The 20,412-nt window shown below is 26.8% G+C and overlaps 2 protein-coding genes across 3 annotated transcripts in view; both read left to right on the plus strand.

The window, feature by feature from the left end:
- LOC108755929 (short-chain dehydrogenase/reductase family 16C member 6-like) overlaps positions 1–15,334 on the plus strand; it is a 19,699-nt gene extending 4,365 nt beyond the window's left edge. Inside the window, exons 1-8 of one of the 2 annotated variants that reach the window (XM_018499367.1) lie at positions 7,332–7,482; positions 11,530–11,689; positions 12,054–12,208; positions 12,327–12,504; positions 13,371–13,500; positions 13,590–13,710; positions 14,348–14,473; positions 14,861–15,334. In XM_018499367.1, coding sequence (XP_018354869.1) covers positions 11,549–11,689; positions 12,054–12,208; positions 12,327–12,504; positions 13,371–13,500; positions 13,590–13,710; positions 14,348–14,473; positions 14,861–14,930 — 921 coding nt within the window. In that variant the 5' untranslated portion in view covers positions 7,332–7,482; positions 11,530–11,548 and the 3' untranslated portion in view covers positions 14,931–15,334. Of the gene's footprint in view, positions 1–7,331; positions 7,483–11,529; positions 11,690–12,053; positions 12,209–12,326; positions 12,505–13,370; positions 13,501–13,589; positions 13,711–14,347; positions 14,474–14,860 lie in introns of those variants that run through there. The other variant, XM_018499369.1, reaches the window with a different exon arrangement.
- A 4,580-nt stretch (positions 15,335–19,914) lies between these two features.
- LOC108755637 (17-beta-hydroxysteroid dehydrogenase 13-like) overlaps positions 19,915–20,412 on the plus strand; it is a 5,411-nt gene continuing 4,913 nt past the window's right edge. The window contains exon 1 of the mRNA XM_018498752.1: positions 19,915–20,181. The gene's annotated coding sequence lies outside the window, so the exon portion shown is untranslated. The remainder of the gene's footprint in view (positions 20,182–20,412) is intronic.

Raw genomic sequence — 20,412 nt, forward strand, 5'->3', positions numbered from 1 at the left:
TCTAAATCGAATCAACAGATTACAGTTATGGTTTTTTTTTCTCTAAAATTCCATTTCGAATCCTTCAAACTTCCGAACTAACGACCAGACACTACCTAGTTTTTGATTAACGCGGTTTATGGGCACTTTTTTTCTATTGAAATAAATCGCTTCAGTTTATGCATTTTCTGTGACTGTGTAATCCTAAACTCTCAAACAACACTCTCTCTTGACTCTGTATATCATTATAAAAGTTACTGATAACACATACATATATAAGTCAATATAAATAAACATAAGTCAATAAAATGATTGAAATTTATCTGCTTCTTATTTTTATAAATTTTTTACATTATAATACTTTGTACAATATCATGAAATAAATATCATCAGTATTTCCATATTACAAATAAACTTAAATCAAACTAATCAAGACTTCTTATAAATCAAAGAATTGGAAAGGATACGGGCAGTAGGAGTCAAGCGCAGAAGACGTCGCGCAAATAATATATCTATGAAACGCGCTTACATGTCTCGGCTCACTTTTGAGCCCTCTTCAGAGACAACATAAACTAACATAAACTGTGAATAAAAATTATCCTGTCATGGTGAGCTCCTCTACCTCGAGAATTTAAATGTCAGAATTAAGCCCAAAAAGAGTGAAAGAAAAAGAAAAAAGAAAAATGAACGAAAAAAAGGAAATAATGAAAATATCGAAATAGAGAATATAAAAAACTAATTTGTCAAAAATCTTAAGATTATAATTAAATATCCCGAAAATAAAGACGCTCACCCTGATCACAAATCACAAACTATATCGCAAACATTACTATAAATTATTCAAAAACCGGTTCTCGACTTCATAGATATATTATTTGCGCGACAGATATATATATCTTCTGCGCTTGACTCCTACTGCTCGTATCCTTTCCAGTTCCATCATCAGTATTATTATATAATAAATATTTACATGATATTTTTCAATAAACATTTATAAAAAGCATTAAAAAATGAAGTTTAATCGTAGTTTAACTTTCCACAAATGTTTCACGGCGTGTGTAGAATACGACTATATTTTGAACTGCCCTGAAAACAAGACCATACATTTGTAAATTTTGTTCAGGAACTCGTAATCTCTAATTTAGCTCTTATTTCCCTTTCCAATAAATACAACTCTTTTTACGCGTCTTTGACTAAATTTACAAATATATCGGTAAGATATATATTATTAATAGTATTTTATCAATGACAAATATGTTTCTTCATCTTTAATTATATCTTATTAAGAAAGAATGTATACTATTATTAAACAATAATCGTTACCTACTATCTGTTTCTTTATGAAATCGCACTGCAGATGCGATGAAATTACGTAATTCCTACATTTTCGTAAAGCTATAGTGTCCTTGGTACTTTGGCGCCCTAGAGCTCTAGTCCTAAAAGCTCGCAAGTAAACGCCTAGGCGTTATTTGCCTGGAGAAGAAGAAACAAACATTTACAAGCTATTATTCATCATCAAACAAATACTATAGTTATTATTAATTAATATAGTTATTATTAATATTAATTTCTAATTAATGCGTCAGCATTATATTATATTACAAGTCCATATACGTGATCTCAATATTTCTTAATTGTTGTACTAGTATCTCTTTTCTTTAACTTTCTACTATGAAGATAAAAAGTACAATATTTTCTCAAATTTTTTTTTAAAAAGTGATTATGCGATTCTCCTATTTCTCGCAAGTTTTTTTTCAAAAAGTATAGATATAAGAAATATTGTGTATGTAATATTAATTTGTAAATGACGTACGCTACTATCGTGATATTTACCATTCTGTAGACGGATAAAGGTATGTCGACAGAAAAATTGCTTGACATTCTATTCGGAGGTTTACTTGTATGAGAGACCTGATGTATGCTTTTCGATCGATAAATGTTACGACCGAAGGGAATCAATAAATTGGAGCACTGCCCTGAGCTTGGTTGTGCAATATAACTCTTTTTTTTCCTATAGGAGAATAAATATAGCATCAAAATGTTTAATCGAATTACGATACATAAATGTACAATCTTATAATACATGATACATGCATGCATTATTAGAATTTATCAATTTGTAAACTGTTTTAAAAGAAAAAATATATGTATATCAACTTACTAATAATCGGCAAAATTAGAGCATATTGAAACTTTAAAGCGTTTAAGGACAGTATTAGTAATCTATTCTTATCATCTTAAGTAATGTCTTAAGACACCAATACTCTCTAACTAATTTATGATCTCTTAAGACAGTAAAACTTCAAATAAATATAAGAATCGACTGTAAAATAAATGCCAATCTAAAGCACATACATTGTCTGTAAGGCCAGAATCAGATTACGCATTGAAGATTGAGATTGAAAATTGAAAGATTGAAATTTGACCAATCAAAATAATAGGAGCTAAAATTCCGTTGTCCTCATTGGCCAAATTTCAATCTTCAATCTTCAATCTCAATTTAGTAGTCTGATTTAGGGCTTTATAGAAACCAACTTGAAAATTATGATTTTGATTATACACTTATGACGTAAATATATGTATGCTTAAACGCTATTGTTTATCCAATGAAGGCGAAAATATCATTCTATTATCTTTTGCACAAGACGAGTATAACTTATTATACTTGACCTATAGCCTCATTACATTGATTAGAGTTAGCATCCAAAAGATAGACTCTACGATATGTACAATATTATTAAATTTATTTGGCCCTAAATATAAAATATTTGTTAAATGTCATCAGGAAACGTCATCAGGTGATAACGTTTTGCAACAAGTATATTTCGCAAGAATATCAAGTATATTTTTCGCTAGTATATATTTTCATGAAGAAGATTGCTGGAGATTTTTACTATCTTTGTTTTTTACATAATTTGTTGTTTGTTATCGATGCGATTAAATCTTTTTCAATTTTTATATTTCTTGTTACGCTATCAATTGTACTTTATGTTCTCATTTTATTTTGTCACTACTTTCATTTTAAATGTCTTCCGTGTTTTGTATTAAGGCCGTGTTCGGATATACTCTATCAATACTAAAAATATATATATTTATACAAATAATAAAAAAGAGAGAACGACAAATGTTGCAGAGCGCAGTATTCAGTGTGCAATAATAAATTAACATATCAAGAAAAATTATGAATACAATTAGTTACATTATATATTTAATTTTCTTTTTCGAGCCATCTTCGGCTAGATCATGTACGTCATTGATATATCCTACTATATACCGTGAAACATCTCGTTATATGAGGAGATGTATGAATATACAGGCTACTTGACAATAATGTAGTAAACACATATTTCACTGTAAAAAATTTAAAAAATTAAATATCATATCTAACATACCTAATTAAGATTATTTAAATTTAATTAAAAATGGATAATTCAAGGACTCAATTTATCATGACGAAAAAACTGCGCAACAGCGTTATAATGATGACGAAATTTGCGTCAAGAGTTGCAGAATAGGCCTGCTGGAATCGAATCTCTGGCATAGTAGCTGTGTGTGTGTGTGTGTGTGTGTGTGTGTGTGTGTGTGTGTGTAAGCGTGCCACAACTATATGTTTTCTTTGACTGGATTTTTCACCAGCAATTAAAAAAAATCCTTATAGGTAAATTTTCATATAAAATACGAAATTATTTACTTTTATTAGTCTTGGCAAAAAAAAACATTAGTTTCGAGTCCACCAATGAACTGATTAAAATGTGCGAGATCCAAAAATAACAAGTTGTAAATGTTTAATCCGGAAATGTTACGAATTTATATCAGACAATATAAAAATCCAATGAATAATTCGATTAAACGACAAATTTTATAAAAGTAATAAGCATAGATACTGTGATACGTCTGCAAATGATAAATTTAGTGTTATCAACATCGGTACTCAGACATAATAATCAACCCCAATCCATAAAACATATCTTTGTATTGCTTTGAGATGTGACACATGCATCATTAAGTGAAAATTAAATTTTAATCTTTTAATAACTTATTCTCTTAAGTCACTAATTCATATTTTAATATTATACAGGCTACAATTTTTTATTCCGTGATAATGCGACTATAGAATAAAAAATTTTATTCACTATTTCATTTTATTTGTGTTAAATTATCTTTCGGCTACAATTTTTTATTCCGTGATAATGCGACTATAGAATAAAAAATTTTATTCACTATTTCATTTTATTTGTGTTAAATTATCTTTCGCAAAACATACCTCAAGATCAAGATTTTATTGTCTCAAATAAAGTGAACGTCTTTAAAAAACCTTATTTTCCTTTTTATATCGACAACTTACAGTAGAAACTTACTGTAAGAAAAGAATCTTTTTTTTTCAAATAAAATTTTCCAAAAATCTCTGTTTTCACGTTCTTATTGAACATTTAAATATTAGACAGCAAAATAGAATTTTTTATCATTTACGTGTATATAGAAGTGTAATTAACAAATGAATTGATAACATCTGTTCATCTTAAATTTGCGTTTTAAGAATTTTTATATTTTAATTATAATTATATAAAATATTTTATATAATATTGATATTATTAGATGCTGAATCGAAAATTAAAAGATTATTAAAAGAATTACAGAATAAATTAATGTTTTCCGATAATAAAGATTACGTTTTTACATTCTCTGAATCATGCCTTGCCTTTTTATTGATAATAATTACGTGATTTTCATAAAAACTTTATTATAAAGTATAATTTAAAGAGATGATGAAACATTTTGCGTGATACTCTTGCTGCGTTACAAGAAATGTAATTTAAAGAAGTAATTTAAGTAAGTCTTAAAAGGATAAAATCATTAATATTATTTAAATATACAAAGATACAAGAACAATAAAAATCAATAAATCTCGATGAAAAAAAACATATGACATAAATGTATGTATAATACAATAAAAGCGCTTAATAAATAAAAATATAATATGCAAAGTTGGCAGTAACGCGTACTTGTAACCCCGTTCCTTTGTTATCTTGTTGTAATAACGATTTAATAATAACACTGTGAATTTTTTATGACAGTAATGATAATATCAGAGTTAGAAAAATTAATCGTTACTTGTAACGGGTTGAAAAAAATCATTCGTTATTGATAAAAATAACTTCTTTTTTTATTAATTTGTAACGCGTTACTTTTACTCGCGTTACTTGTAACGAGTAACGTTACACGGTACTTACTACATTTTAGTAAGCAACGTTAAGTAAGTAAGTAATGACAAATTACTTTCCAAAGTGGCTTTTCTAACGTTAGCACAACCTTAGCGTTTAGTTAATTAGCGTTACCATCATAAAAAATTGCAATATCGTCATCAAATTGTTTACTATAGAAAGTAATAACAAAGTAACTGAAAAGTAATGTTTGCCAACTCTAGTAATTTGTTTGTGCTAATATTTATATCTCTAGTAATTTGTTTGTGCTAATATTTATATTTACTTTTCAAACTAAATTTTACTCAGCAGTGAAGAATAAATAAGTTAAAATATAAGTTGCTAATGTAAAATATGTTAAAAATTCCTTTTATAAAGTTTCTTTGTATCACAAAGAATATGTTTCGCTTGTCTATTTTTATGTAAAACGTTGATATTTCGGAAACTTGTTGATTTCGAATTATTTGTTAAAAAATGGCCTGACTGTATTTGGTATTATATCGCAAATTGCTCTTACAATATGTACAAATTATGCTAAATTAAATTTCTATTATATATTCTTCTATACATTATATATTTTTTTATACATTATTTTTGGTATTATCATTTTATTATTACTCAGAAAATTTATACATACACCACACTATTATTTAAAGAATTATTAATAGAAATCGAGTTATGTTTAAACTATCATAAATTTAATTAATATTATATTACATTTTGGAAAGAAAATGTCTTAATTAAATTTAATATTACTTTCTTGATCACAACAAACTAAGTACTTAGACAGTAGTTAGACTTTATATATAGTCCTAGTAATTACATAGTCAAATTTTTCGTAGTATTAATAGATCAATTTTTAAATGATCAAATTTATTAAAAATAAATATAGAATACTTGGAATATGAGATGCGTATATAGATGCGTATAAAGAAATGAATGGAATAATAGGCGTAGAAAAAAGTATTTATTATACAATCATTTATTATTAATCAATTTTTAAAGAGCATTTTTAGAAACCTGTTTGTGATGTATAAATTGTATAAACAGTTAACGTTGCTATAGAATGTTTGACAAATGACAAAAAGTCTCATTCAGCCAGATAGTACCAAATTATAATTATAATAGGTTTACGTATCAAAGATAAAAGACCAACAAATTCTCTTGGATGCTACATTCAACTCAGTGATAATTAGTACGTCTATTATGATTCGTTTTTGTTAAATTTAACGAAAACGTAAGAATAAATTATATTAAAGAATCGTTGATCGAGTACTTTCTGAGAAGTGTGCTGAATTCATTTAATGAGCAACTACAGCGTTCTACTCAGTCCAACTCACTTTCATCCTTGATACGAACTTCTATGAAGTCAAGTCAAGGTCAACAGGTTTTTGAAAGTATCTTTAAAAATTTTTGTTAGATCCAGTTCCATATCCAATGTAGTATTAACCACAATATTAATTCAATTTACTATTTATTATTTTTTTCTAATTCTTAGAATTAAAAAAAAATGAAGAGTAAAGTTAAACTGAGATTAAAATTAATCTATGTTAGTTGAAGTGAACATTAAAAAAATCACATTTCATATTTGATTATATTTATTTTTCACAACACGATCATAAATGATAGGGAAAATTTTGTGTCTTGAATGTTGCCTGAAACATTGAGACTGCAGTCGAAATATAGTCGCGTAATTTTCTCGTAAATTCATAAACAATATAATCCGTTTTGTTTTCTAGATAGGACTGAGTAAGAAAATTGGAAAAATTCTCTCTCTCTCTCTCTCTCTCTCTCTCTCTCTCTCTCTCTCTCTCTCTCTCTCAAATTACATTGTGAATATACGGGGAAATCGCGCGTGACTATCTCGACGTTGCGATTTCAGACAACATTCGAGACACGAAAGAATACTCTGAAATACTGTCACGACTTCAATTTCTCTACTCTTACGCTACCGGCTGTAATAATTTTACTTGGACTCTAGGTTGCTCTAGCTCTACGACAATACACTGGCGGAAGTACGAACGGCCACCCACCCAGAGACGACTTGCTTTAATAGCTGTTTCTACTGCACTCTGATAATGGTTGCGGTCGTCTTATAGTCTGATACACGCGCTCGCGATGCGCCAGCTAGCTGTGGTAGTAACAGAAAATTCATATGTTGGTAACGGTCAGAGAAGGCTATAGCCATGGTTAGTTAGTCGCGATCCGTACGCGAACGGCGACGGTTCGTAACTTGAACATCAAAATTTATTCGCGTTCGTGCATTGTGGCGAATTTAAAAAAAAAATTCTCACTAACAAGGGTGAGTAATTAAATAGAATTGAACACGATTTAAATTTACTTTTTTACGATCAATAACAATTTACTCAAACAAAATATCGAAATCTATCTAATAGATTTTGAAAAATCTATTTTTTTTCTCTATTCCTATAAATATAAAATTGTAAAATTACAAATGTAAAATTATATAAAAAAAAAAGAGTTAATTTTATATTTTTCGATATTTTAATTTTAGCAGATCTTGAATTTGGCACTTATGCTTGCATTTTTACATTCTTATGATACTTTTTTTTTATAATAATCGGTGATCTCTCTCTTTCTGAAAATGTATAGATGGATTAGAAGTATATACAAATAAAATAAAATTTTTGCAACTAAAAACAGTATCATATTTTTCAAAGATTAATGCCCGTTTGCACCAATGTAGATTAACTTCAATCTCGGTTCAATTTACTCTTCGTCTTTTTCTAATTTTTAGAAAAAGACGAAGAGTAAGTTAAACCGAGTTTAAAGTTAATCTACATTGGTTGAAACGGACATAAGAGATTTAGACGTTTAATCTTTTAAAAATAAAGAAATTGTAAATCTTACAAAATATTTTATCTTATTGTTAGTAATTCTTATTCTAAAAATGTAATATCGACTTTATAATACTTCTCGATTATGCGATTGTAAAAAAAAGAAAACCTTATCATATAATCACACACATTTTACTAAATTAATTTAAATTTTTTTATTCTTTTTGGAACTTTATCAATATTACGAATTTCCATAATGTAGTAATAAAAAGATTCTCTTTCTAATAATAGATAGAAGGAAGGGAAAAAAGATTTTGTTTCTAACTAATCGTTTCTAAATAGTCTAAACAGATGATGGCAGAAATCATGATGGCAGAAAAATGATTCAGAAACCAACAAACTAAATCATTTTAGCTAGTAGAAAGATAATCTTTTGATTCATTACTGTCCTGAACAAATTGAAATATTTATTAAAAAATGCTGCTCTGATGGACAATAATTATTCAATATATATTCCGACAACTGCATTTTTTTTCGAATATATTAATAGAATATATTAATCGAATATAATCATTTGAAAAATTCTTGAAAAAAAGTTCCAAGAACTTGACAGAATAGTATCGTTTTGTATTATAAATAATAAGTATATGATAAAATGTATATGATAACATAAAATTTATTGACGTCATGAAAACGATATATATACTATAAAATAAAGAGATAGTAAAACCGAATGTCTTTACGTATAATAAAAAAAACAAAAAGTCCATAATATATTAACTAATAAATTGAAATATTAACTAATAACAAAGTAATATAAATTAAAATATTAACTAATAGTAAAATACAATAAATAAATAGATATAACGAATAAGCTTATACATTAATACGAAGTGTTATATTGTAAGTATATTTATACTTATATAAGTTGTCATTTCTTGCTATATAATAATGAATTGACTTCGTTGATAAATTATTATTATTACAAATAAGATATGATAAAAATAACTTTTCTATAAGGCAATAAAAGTATTTATTGTAAAAGTTGCAACATTACATGCTCAAATAGTTGGAAAATAAGAAATCTGTTAATTATGTTTAATATTTTAACTTCTATACAGACTTTTTTCACAAACATAAATTGTAAATGCTTGTAATGGAAATCAAGAAAATGCACATTAAATAATAGATACATATAGTATATACAAAATGCTTAACTTGATATGCAACAGATGTTTTTACTGACAAATGATCCAAAAACACGTTTGTTAAATACTCCTGTGTCAATTCCAAAAGATTACCATTTTGACGTTGTTTAAACGTGTCGTGCCATCATACGGCCTTGGCATTTTAAAACGTTCGCGACCGTGTGATTAACCGTGAGATTAATTTTCTACATTTCCTTATCAGTCAACTCAAAAAAACGTGATTTTGATTCATGACAAATTTGATTATCTAAAGTTGACTTTGACTGAAGTATGCACCTTGATATGCACATGTAAACAAAGTAACTTACACCATCAAAGTGAAAGCAATTTATTACTCCAATTTATTACTTGTTAGCGGATGAATAAAATGTTAAAAAATTAAAATCAAGATATAAAGTACTATTATTTATAGATGATAATACAAGTGCAAAACTTTTGTCATGTAGCACAAATTATTATATTGTGCAAATATTTGTATTGTAGAAAGAGTTCTTTATCTTGTTATTTAAGATATTTATATATTATGCAAATTTATCAGAATCATTATCGGAATCAATAATAGAATATAAACGCATATACTTTTTTAATTAATAAAAAATACGTACGTTTATATATGTAAAGATGAACTTATTATGTTGTTTTTGTTTCACACATGTTGTAAATATTATGTTCTCTTCGAAGAATGAGAAATATTAATAATTGAAAAAAAAAATTACAGAAAAGAATCGAGCACAGAATAAATTAAATTAAAATTAACTTGTGCTTATAACTATCAATGGAACTGAAGAAGAATGATCTCATTCGTATCGTGTGCTGTCAACTAACACGCACAACGTGTCACGTAATCAGTACTTGTTACCTACACAATAACTGCAGTAACCTAATTCCTTCCAATTCTAATCAGAAAATCGAATACATACATCTTATCTTATAGTATGAAGACTGCAGTAAGAAAGTATTAATTATCTTCTTTGCATCTAATAAAATAATACTTTATTATCCTTACTAAATTAAATTATTTCTAAATCTTAATATTTTCACAGTAAGAAGTATAAGTTAGACGTAATATTTCCGTGATGTTCTCATAAAAACGTTCAACAATTATCTCGATATCAGATCATTATCCAAGAAATCATTTCTGCTTGTAAGAAATTAAATATCTGATAACAAAATAAATTTAATTTAAATTTTAATTTACAATATAATTGCATATAATTTTAACCTTATTTTTTATTAATAACGTCATATTTACATATTGCGTAAATATATGCATATATATTGCGTCATATTTTTACATAATTCACAAATTATTATCAGGACTGGGCATATATTTGAAAACATTATTTGCACAAGTGTATTGTATATATCGTATTGCAATTACGAACACAATACGTATTTAAAATCGAAAGATTAAATCGAAAGATCGAAAGTTTTTTTAAGTATTTTGTAATTTAAATAATAAGATCGATTATCAATCTTATAATTTATAGTATTTGAAATACAAAATATAAAACTGTTTATATACTCCTATTAAATATAAAATATAAAATATTTTTATGTGCTCCGCAGAAATACAAAATACAAAATATAACTGTTTTACAAATAAAAACTTCTTCAATAAAAGTATTTCAAGTGTATGTCCCAGTTCTGATTATTATAAAACATGGTTATTCTTTCAAAATAATGGACATAAATAATGTACAATAAGGTACAATTTTAAGAGAAATAATACGCAAATAAAAACTGTTACAAAATAATTATACGCTGCAGTTTTATTCATGAGAATATAAATAACTCTCAGTACGCTCGTTATTGTATTTGATATAGTTCATCGTAGACAAGAACAAGCATTATATAATGCACGTAGATACATATTTTAATAAATTGCTTTGCTTCAATGCTAATTACATACTTCAATCAAGATCAAGCTTAGAATTATTATAAAATCGTTTTGTCATTACAAATATGCAAAAAATTGAATAAATAATTTAAGAAAATAATTTCATGCTTTTTTCTGTATACAAGGTAGATATTTAATAAGATTATATTATATTATATTAATAAGACTGAAAGAAAGATTATTATATTATTATATTATTATTTCTTCTTAAGGAATAAAAATAAAAAATAAAATATTCTTTATGTACCTAAATAAAAATCTGAACGCGTATATAAATAAAAAGACGCATTATGACAATTAATTTTTAATATTTTTTTAATAAAGTCTCTTTAATACTACTTTAAAAAATACAAATTTTTTGTGCTAAGAAAAAAATTTATCAGAACAAATGATAAACTTTTTATTTTATGTCTCTGAATGAAACAAAGATTTCGTTTTTGCAGGCCAGAATAGCGAGCAGCTATGGTAAAAGCATACAATGGCGCATTGGTCCTTGCGGACATTTTGCTACTTATTTTGAAGATTCTATATTACATTTGCGAAAGCGTGTATAAATTTTTCGTTCCAGCAGAAGAAAAAAGCGTAGCTGGTGAGATTGTTCTGGTATATATCTAATTCGAATGTTTTATTACATAAATCGTACAGACATAAATAATTAATGCGTTTTTTATTAAATTGAAAGTTGCGCTTTAAAGTTGCATATCATTCTTATATAATTATTTTTATATAAGATATAATTTATTTTATAAAGAATAATTAAAAATTTATTTTATAGAGAAGATGAATAAAAATTAGAATACATTTATTTTCAATCTGTATATAATACATGTATGGTTACATTATAAATTGATGATAAATTAAATTTAATACTTATATCTAGAAGAAGATTCTTTATGAATTAATTTGCGAAAGAAAGATGTTAAAAGTGCGATAATTCTATACTCTCTAAGTTACTATGTTTTTACAAATAACAGGCACTGGCCATGGTATTGGGAAAGAGTTAGCTCTTCGTTATGCATCATTAGGCGCAACAGTAGTTTGCTGGGATGTGAATCAAGAATCAAATGAAGAGACGGTGAATGAGATAAAGAAAACTGGAACAGCTGCAGCATACGCATATCAGTACGTTTATATCGTTTACTCTTTTACAAAATGCAATGAAATCGAGAGAAACATAATAGTGAAACGTTCGATCGAAAAGCGTTCGAGGAAAATTCAGGAATGATTGCTTGCTTCGCAGATGCGACGTGTCAAACAGAGAGCATGTCTTCAGCGTAGCCGAAAGAGTCAAGCAGGAAGTTGGCAACGTCACTATTTTAGTTAACAATGCTGGTATAATGCCTTGCCATACATTTCTCGATCATACCACCGATGAAATTAAACGAATCTTCGACATTAACGTGCTGGCTCATTTCTGGGTAAGTTAAAGAACTGACATAAATTACTTAAATATATACATATAGGTGTAAAAATAAAAAAATTTGTATATATCAACCTGACAGTCCTAATTACTGGTCTAATTCTAATTATGAGTCGCAACGTTACCTCTTCTTTAATAATTTCTTAAAACTTTTAAACTTGTTCCATCTTTCAATAAACTTGAGCCTACTCTTTTACTCTCTCTTTATTCATACTTTATCTCTTTTACTCTTTTATTAATATATCCATTAGATAAATTATCACATAATTTATCTGAAAACAGTACAACTAGCCTCTAGTAGGTTGTATTTAGTATACTAGTACATTATATGAGCTAAAGTAATGTGAATTTTGACACCATTAGTATAAAAATAATTATACATTAAAGAAATTTAACAGAAAATAATTATGGTAATAATTAAAAATAATTAAAAAATATTTAAAATATGTTTATGTAATCCCTCCCGATCCATAATTTAGACTTATGCACAAGACATCCTTTAAATATTTCTTTAAAATTTACAAAAAGTTTATTAAATATATAGTAACTTCTTTAAATTATAATATTTATTGTTTACATTGATATTAACATAACATTTATTGTTTATATTGATATTGCATTTAACAAATTTTGTAAATGTTTGATCATTAAGTTTACACAAATTAATAATAATTACTTAAACTTTAAATGAAAACGTAATTAAAACTGTCAGCTTATTTTAATATACTCGTATATAGTAAATACATAAAGTGACTTGATACTATCATTTCTAAACATAGAGCAACATACCACTTTTCACAAACAAGTCATTATTCACTATTGACATTTCTTGTATTTGAATTCTATTGTTTTTGCTACTTTTAGATGCTACAAGCATTTCTACCAAGCATGATCGAAAAAAATCACGGCCATGTAGTTGCGCTCTCGTCACTGGCTGGAATTGGTGGTATTCCAAATTTAGTTCCCTACTGTGCTTCAAAATTTGCAGTTAGAGGCAAGCTATTTTATATTTAGCTCGATTTTAATTGCTCTTTATGCACAAGAGGTATTAAATTCTTAATTTTATTGGAACAAATATTGTAGGACTTATGGAATCAATCAGCGAGGAACTACGGACATCCACCAAAGGAAAATCTTTAATCAAATTCACTACCATTTATCCGTATATGGTAGACACTGGACTTTGCAAAAAACCAAAAATAAAGTAAGTACACAATAAAATTATATAAATAATGTTTACGCAATAATGTTACGTAAACATAATTGGAACTTATATTTCACAATTAATTAGTATATGCTATTAGCTATTACTAAAAATACTGATTAAAATTTGTAATTACATTGTCCACTCTCAAAAAAGTTGATGAATATGTTTAAGGCCGGTATTTATAGTCAATTCTTATTTTTAAATTTTTAAGTATAGAAGAATCATAAAGCCATTAGCATCTTAAGACATTACTTAACCACTCTTGAAATAAGAACTATAAATATTGACCTATTAAGTTGCAATAGCAAATGTATATAGATATATGTATACAATTACATTATTGCTAATTAATTACGCATTTTTTACATGCAGATTAGATTTTTGGATGCGAGGTGAGCTACTAAAGATACACCTCACTAAGAAATGACAATGGAATCGATGTCGAATCGACGTTGATTTGATAATTTCGATTCGATGTCGATTCCATTGTCATTTCTCAGTGGGACGGCAAAATAAAATTTTATTTGACAATTTATTTCAGATTTTACATTAAACATTTCTTAGTAATTCGAATAAGATTATAAAATATTGGATTTTTTACATTACTTGGCAATAAATATTTTAATTTGAACAGGTTCCCGTCTGCCATGCCGTTGGTTTCAGCGGGGCAAGCAGCCTCACGAATAATTCACGCGCAGAGGTGCAACTATCGCGAAAAATCTGTGCCTCCATACTGGTTGTTAGGCAACGTCTTATTAAGGTAAATAAATTCCGAAATTGCGTTTCGCGGGTTTCCTCCGTGTCCAGATACTGCTCCTCGAGTATCAGACAGCTTCTCGCCCTGGTGAAGTGGACTGCAAGGTTCACGAAACCATTCCAAGAATGGATGACTAGACACGGAGAAAATCCACGGAACGCATAATCTTTATATAGAAAGCACCCGTGGAAGCCTCAAGAATATTATCAAATTCCGAAATTATTCACAGTAGGTAATATATGAAGATACTATCTTCGACGAAAAAATATACAAATAAAGTATTTTTAACATTTAACTAATATTAATGAGAAAAAAATTAATGCGATAATATTAATAAAAATGAAAATCTCAAGTAGAAACGAAAAAAAGTAACATTTTATAAAATTTTAGACTTTTGCCCGACGATGCAATACGCTGCTTAGTGGACTTTTGCGATAGCGGTGTCGAGGCGGACAGTTAACAATTGCAAAGCAACATCTCTGATTGATTAAAAACAAATGTGTGAATACAAGTTTTTTTATATAATTATCTAGTATGCTATTGTATCATTTATAAGATGTTGTACAAAATCAGGGTTGTCGACTTAAAATAAGATAGTTTTCTCTTTTCAAAATTTCAGAAACTTTCTCTACTCTACTCGATTATTCTATATATAAGAAATAATTATCTATTAATTAAATTTAATTAATCGTTGTCAACGCGCAAATGCAGGTGTTTTATATTGATAGTAATAGGTATAATATAATAAACAAATTTTTTGTACAATGTTAAAAAAAAGTCGTTACAAACGTCGTATTGCTTTCTAATGGCGTTTCAGCACAATACGTCATAAATTAGTTGCTCGGACAATAAAGTTTCGTTCTGCTTAATTACTAACAAAATTGGTATAATGTATTTATAATGCTAAACTGAGCTGTTGGTATATTATTAGATATTATTATTCTATATATTATTAATATTTGTGTTTACTATACGATAAAACATAAGGTGTGTATAATGGTCGTTTAATAATATAACATTGTCTTTATACATATGCATTTATATATATGTAAATTATGTTACGAATAGCATATACGATACACAAATAACATAATACAATTTAATAATATAAATTTTGAAGATTTGTATGTTTTGCACTTTAATCTAACGCGCATAAAGAAAGTGAAAAGGAGGATAAAGAATTATGAATATTACATGTATAGCATAAAGAAATTTATGTAACAAAAGTTGGAATTTTGGTATAAGTATTAATAATAATATATACTACGCCAAAAAATTAAAAGATCATTTACTTTGCATTATAAAAATAAACAATTTTAAAAAAAGTGCAACTTTATTAAAAATGATCATAATAAAATGGTCCAAAATGCTTGAAATCTTTAGTTTTTAGATTGTTTATTTAAATAAGATCTAATCTTAAATAAGATTTTTTATAAAGTTATACGCATACAAATTTTAAAATTTTTTACAAACTTCGCAAAATTCTAGAGTAAATTAAAAAATTTCATACAAAAGTAATTTGTAAAAGAGAAGTGCCATATTATGGTACCGCTTGACTTAGCGCCGAGACACTACCATGCCTCCAGATTAATGCTGAATGAGTTATAACCTATAATAAATTTTTGAAAAAATTTTTTTATAGTTAGGCTTTGAAATAATGTTTTATAAATGATTTAAAATCAGACAAGATCGATAATTCCTAGCGAAGCGTGATTTATAATGAAGAAAGATTAAATTTACTTTCTGTTCTCATTATGTATTTATTTTATCAAAATAATAGTTTTGTGTTTTTTGTTGTATGCTTTTTGATATTTTTGTACTTTAAATAAATTAATGATTTTTTAAAGATCTCGAGAAAATTAATTTTTAAATTAATCTAATATAATATAACCCATTAAAAAATTATTACTTACCACACATCTTAACTTAGCTTTACGAAAAGTGTGCGGCAGTCGTGCTTAGTTTTTCTGTGTGTCATATGGCCCTAAACAAATCAGCTAATTATAGTAAATAAAATAAAATAAAATAATAAGACCATAAAGATAATGACATAAGCAGTAACAAATTCAAAACGTTAGTTTGTTTACTACTAACATCTTACTACTTTTGTTTATTACTATATTTACATTTTTTTTATGTGTTATAGCCTTTAGCCCGGATCCTTATGCAGACACTGATACTTTAACATCAACCACTGATTGATGAAAAATGAATTATGGGATTTTAAATTTATCCTTATCATATTTTTTATCAGTTACGCTTTGTACATATATTAAAGCGTCTGCATGAGGAGATTCGGACTTATCAATCTAGTAATAATAGTATAAATAATAATATCTTCTCACGTCTGAGCATTGTGGTTCATTGTGTCGACAAGATACCATTAAAGACAGCTAGCCTTAAATAAATTTTCGTGATCAGTAAGACTCGAGGAGTCCAAGGATAATTAAAGAACATCATCAATTGATATAACTGATTAATTACAATTGATATATATTTACTTATTATATAGAGATGATAATTGTAGAGAAAAACATTGTAATTTTGCGGCAATATATAAAATATTATAGCATTACAAGTATGCATACTTATTTATGTAGCATTTATATAATAAAAATAAATTTAATAGTGCATTGATGGTCAAATGCACTTGGACAATAACATTAAAATTACAGTTTTAAATAAAAATCGAATTTATATGTATATATTAAGTTTTAATCATATATACATGTCTACAAAACTAATAAATTATAAAATTAGTACTATTATTAGTTTCTTACTCTTAGGTTAGATTGTTCCACCTTTCGATAAACTTTAGCTCACTGTCTTACTCTCTTATTCTTTTACTCTTTTGTTTATCCAGTAAATAAATTACCACATAGTTTATCCGAAAATGGAACAACCGATCCTTAATCACTTATATAAACAGTCATTCAAAGGATCGTCCGTCTTTAATAGTATCTCATCGTTGATGCTTGGATCCACAATTTTTTAAGAATTGAATTGTTTAAAATTCTTTCAGTCTTTGATGAAAATAAAAATCGAAGCCTAAGTCGAATGTAAGAGTAGTAGAAGCATAAATGAAGTTTTTAGGAGACGAAAATTAAAACAACGGAACGTAAAAGAAGTGTAAACATTACATTCGACTTTTATTTTACATACGACTTTTATTTTAACATTACACTCCGATTTTTATTTTCATCGGAAATGTCTGAAATCTTGAACCGGCTTTTAGCTTTAAAGATAAAAGTCATACTCTGTCTACGCATGCGCTCAATTTTATATTTTGAAATAAATCTTGGAGATAAGTACTTACTACAGCTACTAATTTATCTTTAAAACAAATTGGAAGAAATTTGAAGCGTTGTAGTAAGCAGGAGTTATGAGCAACGACCGGATAAATAAAATTTTATCTTTTTTATTATTTTATAACAAATATTATCCCTCTAACAAACTCAGCTTTTGTAAAAATAAAAATTATCAAAATACTTTTATATACAATAATTCGTCGTTTATTGCTTAAAAAAATTTTATATAATAGCACCATAATTATTCTTTATATATAATATAATGTTCATGTAATTAGCATAATTATATTGTATAACAATATAATTACACAAAGTCATGAAAACCAATGAGTTTTGTTATGCGATCCGCGCATGTAGGAATCTTTAGTTTATCTCATATACATTTTCCGATGGCCAGTTAATATGTTGATGGTCTCATGGAGATTAAGACCTCAGAATTACGTATGTAGGAGAATAATAACGCAGTATAAACTCTAGATAAAATTATATAAAATGATACAATGTAAAACATGTACATTGTAAAGTTGATGGTATAAATAAAATTAAAAACGGACAACAATATTTACAGTTGCGAGTCACAATATACACGTTTTATACTATATCAGTTTATATAATTCTCTCTTTATCTTTCCCTCCCTCCTTCCCTCCTTCCCTCCCCCTTTCCCTTTCTTTTCCTTTCTCTCCACCTCTCACTCTTCTCCCCTCTACCTCCACTATCTCACTTTTTCCCCTTCTCTTTCTAATTTTCCGTTCCCTACATCTATATTAAAATTACAACTTTTATTTTAAACAGTTATATGATGAGACATTAACATGCATAACAGACTTCTTCGATGTAGGCGTTTATTCAAAAGATTAAGATAAGATGAGAAAAATAAAAAAGTTTTAAAATTTAAAGTTTATACTTTAATTTTTCTTCTGATAAAGTTCTCTATAATAATTTATTTTTAAGTTACAGATTTTACAAAAAAAAAAACATTTCTTTTTTATAGTATAAAAAAATTGTCAAAAAATGTTTAAAATACAGATTTGTTGGAAAATGAATGAGCTTAAAAATACCATAAAATTTTGTACCAGATAGCAAATTTTCCTGATCAGCGCAATAAAATTTGTTTTCTATTTTTTAAAATCTATCCTTTAACATCTGTCATTTCTTAAATCTTTTTTGTAATTCTTTTTTTTGTTCTGCTGGTTGTTAAGAGAAATATTTGAGTTTTAATTTGAATTATTATTCATCCTAATATAATGATATTTTGCTGTGTTGTCGCTATTAAAAAATGTTACAAAATTATATTAAACTTTGATCCGTTTTTTGAGTGAGTATACTTCTTATTTGAGTGAATATACACATGAAATGATGAATAAAAAAATAATTTTGATGGCATGTACAATTATATAAGGATATAACTATTGAACGGTTTAACAGTACTACCAACCTCTAAAAGCTTGCCAATATTTTGTCTCCCGTATGCTTTTGCCTTAATATTAATTATTATTATTGAATTTTCCTGATTTATATAATTTATTTATTGTTCTTATTAAAATTCTATAATACAATAATTGAAGCGTTATTTACCCTTAAATTTCTAGATTTTAATACTGACTTTTTTTCTCGAAATAAAATTTAAAATGTCTCTTATTAAATATATTTTTTAATTTAATTTAATAACTCTTCAAAATAAGATACAAACGATATGTAAAAACTTAAAATAATCTAATATTTTTATTTATTTTATCTTTCTTTATCTTTATCCAGTAGATATATATTTAATGTACGACAAGACATTAAAATAAGGCCATTTCTTCATTCTATCTTTTACTTATAACAACTTGAATAATGTTTTTACTAAAATTCATTTAACATTAAAATCATTTTCAGTCATAAAATATATTGTAGTATGCATTATATACTTTGTATTTTTTAAATAAACTGCAAGGCATTTAGGGTTCATAGCAAATCGATACCGATTTATTAAAATTTCTACATAACATACTTCTAACATATTTCTACATAATATATTTCTAACATATGTTTATTTAGTCTATTGCTATTCTCTACATCTAAATATTCAATTATTAAAAATTGGAGCAAATAAAAAACACATATATGAAATTCTCTCTAGTTGTTGTATTATATAAACACATTGCGAAAGCCTTATAAACACGGCCCTGAGAACAAGTTTAAGATTTCGCCGACAGTTCGTTCCTGGATATCTGCCAGGACACATATATCTTACATCTATACAGTTAATTTAAATTTATCTTTGCTTTTATTCGATAATTGATCTCGTGCTGGACTTTGCTTGAATGGGGGGAAAAACAAATACATTTAAATATAAATACATATATGATAAAGTACAGTTGTTACATAGCCGATCGATCGTTGCAAACGTCTGTAATTAGGTAGGTATAGTCGAGCTTGTCGCAGGCGTATTCGTCAGTTCTCACTTTCATTGTTGGAAGAAAACATGTTCTACTTACTATATAGTTTCTACGCAACAGTCCGGAAAAGCATAGTTAAAGTGTAATCTCGTAATCTGGAAAATTCAAATCAAACGCAAGCATATGTTCGAAAAATTTTTTGTCATAAACTGAAATTTTATACAACATTTCTAAAAATATATATATATATAT

This window comes from Trachymyrmex septentrionalis, unplaced genomic scaffold (genome assembly GCF_001594115.1).
Source record: "Trachymyrmex septentrionalis isolate Tsep2-gDNA-1 unplaced genomic scaffold, Tsep1.0 scaffold9, whole genome shotgun sequence".
Classification (NCBI taxonomy): Eukaryota; Metazoa; Arthropoda; class Insecta; order Hymenoptera; family Formicidae; genus Trachymyrmex; species Trachymyrmex septentrionalis.